Below are 7,698 nucleotides of genomic sequence, written 5' to 3'. Positions count from 1 at the left end.
CAAATCCTCCTTCCAGATCTACGCCTCATCGAGATACGACCCACCAACACAAATTCGACACAATGGGAATTATGTCCACCATCAATCCAAACATCACCGGGATCCATCACCGAATGCACGTGAATGAATGAAAACACACATAACATACTAATAAACATCATTGATCACGATGAATAACTCATCTCAACACCACAGCACCGAATAAGTATGTACATGTTTTCAACATCATTCAAACAACCATGCATTCATCACAGTCATAATAATTAATCACAGCCAATTCATCATCACATCAATTACATTGTCACACACACTTCATATGCACACAATGTTCAATCCTCATCAAGTAATTAAATCGAGTTTTAAAGAAATAAAGTCGGCCACTGCCCATATTCATCATTCATCATATAAAGCATTTAATTACTTTCACAACACCCAAAACGGCACTAAGAAAGGATACACGGATCAAAAGATACAATATTTTATAGTTTAGAAAAATATTCCAGCACAGCAAGGTTCGCTCAGCGACGGGATGCAGAAGCGAATTCCTTCAGACCTCCGCTCAGCGGACCTCTAGCGACGTTAGACAGGAGCTAACCAGGTCGGGTCCTCCGCTCAGCGGACCCCCCTCCGCTTAGCGGACCTGCGATTTTACCAAATCTCAGGTCTACGACAGACCCTGCGATTCCATCTATTTCCAGTCCAAAATCGACTCTAAACAGCATATACAGGCATACAAACATCATACATTCAATCATACACAACAAAACATCATTTAAACTCATTATTAACCAATAGATCATACAAATTACATCAATTCAATTTAAACTATAACACCCTAACCTAACAATCCCAATATCTAATTGAACCAAACCATACATCAATCTACCTATCCCTTAAGACCACATAAGAGATACTAAAAGGAAGAGTCCCCCCTTACCTCGATGAATTTCTTGAATGCTCTTCTTCCTCCTCGCACTTTCGCTCCTCTCCCGTTTCACGTTCTTGCTTCTTTCTCTTCTTTTGCCCTTTTTGCCTTCTATTTTCTTATTCTCACAATTTTCCCTTATTAAAACAAAATAGAAAATATTTCAATAGAGCCTCACACTTAGTACCCCCTCATTACTAATACCACATCAAGCCCAACTATTTTCTTCACAATTTCTCAATAATCCACTATTCTCTTCTTATTCATTTACTCCATTATTTTCAAAAATATTCATAAACTAAATTTTAATTAAATAATTAACCAAAATTAAATTTATTTAATAATTTAAAAATACGGGTGTTACAGTATGGAGTTGGTCTTTTATATGTCAAATTACTTCTCCCAAATGCAACTTTTATGAATTCAACAAAAGTCCTTGGTTTTATATATCATAGGGTGCATTTTGTTTTGTAATTTTTTTGTACTCGCGAGTCGCGAGCGTTTTTGAAATCGGGTTGGAGTACCCTTTGCACTCCCTTATATATAACTTGCTTACAAAAAAACATATAAGTCAAACTTTTCAAATAAACAATCGGTTTATTACAGCCGTATAAAATAACTTTAAATCGTCAGTCCATTCCAATTAAATTCTTAAAAATATTTTTCCACAATTAATTAGGGATAACAATTTTCTTAAACTGATATTGTAAGATGTTTATATATTTCCTACACATAAATGATTCTCAAACCTAAAATTTGAATTCAAAGACCATTTTATATTTTAAAAGAGTTTTATCAGTGTTTTTCCAATTTAAATAAAGTTTGATGACAATTTTATAATTTTTGAAAAACGTTAGAATTTTTAGATCGCAACAATTATTTATTAATCTATTGAGAATGGGAACTGTAATAAAGAAATAAAAAATATTAAAATAAACCTAATGGTAGTTAAACAAACTATCATCATAACTATAATGTGCTATAAATAATTATTTAATAGTACAAAATTCTTAAAAGCCAGAATCAGTACTTTGACCTCATCGAAATACCCAAACGTACTATTGACCAACCTCACCCAAATACCCAAACTATTGACCAACCTTCACCGATACACAAACACAATCATCTTCAAGTACTCCCTATTCTATCTCAAATTTTCTTTTCATATTCTAATCTTCAAATACCATTTTAGTTTTTCTTTTTCCACCACCTATGAACCAAAAACATATGAAGAGGCTTGCAAATTTGAATGTTGGAACCAAGCTATGAAACTTGATCTTGATGCTCTTGGCAAACTAGTAGTTGGAAGATTATAGATCTTCCATCCAATATGAAACCAATTAGTTGTCGTTGGGTATACAAGGTCAAACATAAGTCTGATGGCAGCATCGAGAGATTCAAGTCACGCGTTCTTACCAAAGGCTATACCTAGATTGAAGGCCTTGATTATTCAGACACATTCTCACATGTTGCCAAACTCAAAACAGTTAGACTTTTTCTAGCTCTAACCTCTATTCATAACTAGCATCTTCACCAACTTGACGTAAATAATGATTTCTTGTATGGAGATTTACATGAGGATGTATACATGGTTATCCCACCTAGTGCCCACACATCAAAGCCAAACCAAGCCTGTAAGCTCATTAAGTCACTCTATGGCTTAAAACAAGCCAGCAGGCAATGGTTCGAAAAGCTGACTTCAATTCTTCTCCACCATGGATACACACTTTAATACCCGTAATGCGACTAATTATCTAATTTAGTTAATTTTGAACATTTTTCATAAATTATTGTGTTTTGAATTGTCGAGGCGGGTATTTTAACTAAGTAACCGGTCGAGTTCTAATAGTATTATTTAGCATTTTAGTATTAAAAATATTAATAATATAATTATTAGTGTTTAGGAAATATACTGCTAAATTAAATGAATTAGTTAATTTAAGCATAGAATAATGTTAGGGGGTATGTATGATTTTTTATGAGCTAAGAGGATGTGTGCTCTACGAATGAAATATTAGATCCATTTCAAAATTATGAAACAAAAGTGGAAGTAGTGGTATATCATTTAGGTATATCATCTTGGTTTTATCGTTTAATTTGGGGTGTTCGTCGAACTACAGTAGCTTCGTCTTATATTGCAGAATTTTCCTATTTCTGGTGCGGTTAAGGATGTCATCGCGTGGGAGGAGATAGCAGATTGGATCGTTTAAAGGACCACTAGGGAGATTGCTTCAAGAGTCATTTCCTCATTTGGCACCGCATTTGCAGGTTTAACAAAGTAAAAGTCGGAAAGCTAGGATGTATTTGGTTGGCGGTTTGTTGGAATTTGTTGCTGCTAAGAAACGACATTATTTTTAGGAATACAGGTTGGAGCATTTTGGACATCGTTTGAAAGATAAAGACAACGTTGTGGATTTGGTCTTTTATCTAAAATGCAACTTTTATGAATTCGACAAAAGTCCTTTGTTTTATATGTCATAGGGTGCATTTGGTTTTGTAATTTTCTTTTGTATTCGCGAGTTGTGAGCGTTTTTGTAATCGGGTTGCTTACAAAAATAAAACATAAAAGTCAAACAATTCAAATAAACCATCGGTTGTTATAACTGACAGTTTAAAATAACTTTAAATTGCCAGTACATTCCAATTAAAAATTTTAAAATATTTTTGCACAATTAATTAGGAATAACAATTTTCTTAAATAGATATTATAAAATGTTAATATTTTTGCTACGAATAATCGATTCTCAAACCTAAAATTTAAATTCAAAGACCATTTTAAATTTTAAAAGAGTTTTATCCGTATTTTTCCATTTTAAATAAATTTTGATGACAATTTTTTTGTTTTTCAAAAACATTAGAATTTTTAAACCGCTACAATTATTTATTAATCTATTGTTAATAGTAATAAATAAATAAATAAAAAACTAAAACAAAAGGTAGTTAAACTAACTATCATCATAATTATAATAGGTGAACTCTAAATATTTATTACAAATGGTAAAAACTTCATACAATCTTGAATCAATACTTTGACACATTATTGAAACTTTATTTAAATGACCTTATTGAAACTTTGTTACAATATTAAATATAATGAATAATCCGTTTCCTATTAAACATAAGCATGAGTGTTCAACCTAGGGGTAACCATAGTTGACAAAGGCACTGCCTTTTGCAAAGTAATTCCAAAGGCTTCATCCATGTTGAGCTCTACCCCATTTGGTAATTTCCAGTCAAAAGAATGTATCAATGTCCCCAAAATGAACTCAATCACCACAATAGCCATCTTATACCCAACACAAATCCTCCTTCCAGCTCCAAAAGGAATCAACTCAAAATCAACTCCACTTGGATCAATTCTTGCACTTAAAAACCTCTCTGGATTGAACTCTAATGGATTATCCCATATATTTGGGTCTCTTCCTATGGCCCATATGTTAACATTCAACCTTGTATCTTTGGGAATGTAGTAACCATTTACTTGGCATGCTTTACTTGATACTCTTGGAACACTAAGTGGTGTTGAAGGATGCAAACGATATGTCTCTTTGCATATTGCTTCAAGGTATGGTAATTTTTGTAAGTCAGATTCAACAACCATTCTTTCTTTTCCTACCACTTCATCTATCTCTTTTTGTGCCTTTATTAAGATGTTTGGGTTTTTCAGCATTTCAGCAAGTGCCCATTCTATGATGCTTGCTGATGTATCTGTCCCTGCAGTGAACAAATTCTGGATATATACCAAAAGTTACATTTTGTTTTACTATAATAAAATCAATGTTTGACCGAAAGACATATATTTCAAGTCAAAACAAAACCATATATAATATTATATCCTGTCCCTATAAATAGATGCCGTTGGAAGAAAATCAAGACAGTTTAGTTTCTCAATTTGTATGTTTCTCATGCTGAAACATTAATTGTATACCAACATGGTTTTGAAAAAGTTGACAATATGATTTTTTTTCCAAACAATTAAATATGTAAGTTTGACTCTTATAATTTTCATTTAAAAAAATAATCTAACACTAATAATAGTCAAAGTTCTTTAAGTTATCTAGCATATCTAATAATAGTCAAGGTCTACTTAAAATTTTAAGGGGTATATCAGGAACGGTTCAAGATTATTGAGTTCTACAACACATATAGTTCTAAATTTTAAGGTGGTCCAATTTTTTTTCTTATTAAACAAAAAAAGTATTATAATAAAAATTTAATATATAAAAATGTTATTATAAAAATCCAATGCATAAAAAAAATTAATTAAAAGACAAATCGATTATAAATAAACTTTTTAATATATAATTATATTTTTTATACGTCATTTTTAATTATTATAATTATATATTTTTTTAAATTAGATCGAGATCTCGGAATTCATTCAGTCGGTCCTACTTAAATTAATCATTTAATCATAGACTTTAATAAATTTACCATGAGACATATTCATGAAAATTCTTAAGGTATCTTAAGACATGGATCGAGATACCGGTTATCTCTTTTATATAACCGAATAATTTTTATATTTCTATGCGATGTGAGACTTCACCTATTTATAATTATATTCTAATAAAAAAAATCTTATATAGAAACATTTAGAATACATTTATATAAAAATATATGACGAGTAAAAGTAAAAATGGAAGGTAGGAAAAAGATAGATACCAGTAAAACAGCCTTGATGTTGGACAAACTCAATCTGTCAGCAGAATTATCATCACCATTTTCCATCAAAACATCCAAAATATCTGGCTTCTCTTTACGTTGATGAGCAGACTTGACATGATCTTGAATCACCTCATTCAAAAACACATCAAACCTCTTATGCAAACGTTTCATCTTACCCACCAAACCTTCCAAGTCCATCCAACCAATAAAAGGAACAAAATCACCAATGTTGACTCCAGATATTATCATGAATTCCACAACCATTTCCTTAAACTCCTTTGACTCTTGTCTTTTATTTTCAAATATAGGTTTGCTTAGTACAACTTGACTCACCATATTTACTATTGCATAACTCAACAAATCACCAATCTCTATTACTTGACCTTTTTTCCCAAACTCATAAATTGATTTCACCATTTGTTTAACTTCATTTTCTCTCACATGACTCCAACTTTGAAGGGCTGTTCCACCAAGCATGTGTGAGGTTGTTAATTTCCTAAGGAGTTTCCATTTAGGCCCATATTGGGCAAAAACAAGGTCTTGTGAGTCATAGCCTAAATAAGTAGCACCCATGATATTGGGTCTGTTTAGGAAATTATGGTCTAGGGTTTTGAGAAATGCTCTAGCTGCATCTGGAGTTGAAGCAACCAAAGTGTCACAAGTACCCATTTTTAGGTACATGATGGGTCCATATTTCTTGGACATGTTTGTGAGTGTGACATGAGGCATGGTTCCCAATTGTGGCAAAACACCTAGAATTGGCCATCCTCTTGGGCCTGGAGGGAGTCTTTTATAAGTGTTTTTGAGAATTAAGCTTATGGAGAAATGTGAAATGATGAAGATAAAAAATGCAATAGCAATTTCTCTAACAAGAAACGCATCAAAAGTCATGTTGTGATGTTTAAATGAAGATTGCTATATGATTATTCTTATTTATATACATACAAAGAGGGTGACGGGTGATGGGTACGTAACATTTGGATTTAAGGGGCAACAGTGTTAGGTGCATGGGTTAGTAACACGTGCATGACTTGTTGGATTGAATGAAAGGTATTAGAGGCTCTTTCATTTCTAGACGTAATAATTTTCAATTGATAAGTGACGTCTACTTCGTTTTGCTAAACAAGCATGGTTATTTGTTTTAACCCATCTCATGCAAATAAGTTACGTATAACAATTAAAAAAAAAGACATGTGTGCCCTATTATTATTATCATAATCCAGAGACACAACTTTAACACCGTATCTCTCTGTGAAAACATCTATTCAAGACTTTTATTATAATCATGCCAATAAATTTTCAAGACCTTCAACACCTTATTTGAACCTCTATGCAAAATTAAGTTTGCATTCCACTTGTATACGGTGTTTAATTAATAAGGTGTTGAAATGTTCAAATAGCATGGCTCAGGATCAATTTTAGACTTTAGTATTAATAACTATTTTTGAAATTGCGACTCAAAAAATAAAAAACTCTTTCTAGAATTTTAGTCCCAAACTTAATCAACTCGTCCATTTACTATTTAATTAAAATGTTGATAAACCAATGAAACAATGACATGTCCAAAACACTTGGATATGATGACATGATAGAAGATATATATTGGGTGCACAAGTTATTGACCTAAAAATAATAATGCGATAGCGTAAATTTTCTATTTGTGTTAAAAGAGAAAAAAGCAAAAGAGACTAGCTAAATTTGTCAATTTATCGTTATTTCTTTTTTTTCTTCTTCAGTACTATAAAATATACCTTTCGGATCACCATATTATTACAATTATTCTGTTAACTGTAATAATAACTCATTTTTGAGCGATTTTTGTGCTATTTACTAAAAGACATTTTAATACGGTCAATGTTAACAACTGTGGTGAAATGTACCTGAAGTGTAAGGAGATTGTTAAGCTTCAAAGTAACTTTCTTTGGGGACGAACGGGAGAGAATCGGAAAATTCAATGGGTGAGATGGGCGGAGGTGTGTTTGCCGATTGATAAAGGCGGTTTGGGTATTAGGTGTATAGAGGATACTGGGCGGGTCTGAGTCCCTTTGGTATGTTTTGTTGAAGGCTAGATATGGGGATATTTGCTTGAAAGTGATCAAAGGAGA

General features: G+C 32.1%; 1 protein-coding gene across 1 annotated transcript; it reads right to left on the bottom strand.

The window, feature by feature from the left end:
- Positions 1-3,883: 3,883 nt before the first annotated feature.
- Positions 3,884-6,516, bottom strand: LOC131656825 (flavonoid 3',5'-hydroxylase 1-like). Its single transcript, XM_058926423.1, has 2 exons — positions 5,591-6,516; positions 3,884-4,655 (listed from the first exon to the last, which is right to left on the bottom strand). Exons 1-2 carry the CDS (start codon positions 6,482-6,484, stop codon positions 4,038-4,040), a joined length of 1,512 nt encoding a protein of 503 aa, XP_058782406.1. The 5' UTR covers positions 6,485-6,516; the 3' UTR covers positions 3,884-4,037.
- Between the last annotated feature and the right edge of the window lie 1,182 nt (positions 6,517-7,698).

Source organism: Vicia villosa, linkage group LG3 (assembly GCF_029867415.1).
Source record: "Vicia villosa cultivar HV-30 ecotype Madison, WI linkage group LG3, Vvil1.0, whole genome shotgun sequence".
Lineage (NCBI taxonomy): Eukaryota > Viridiplantae > Streptophyta > Magnoliopsida > Fabales > Fabaceae > Vicia > Vicia villosa.
Note: the sequence above shows the minus strand (reverse complement) of the source record. Positions and strands in the feature narration are given on the sequence as shown.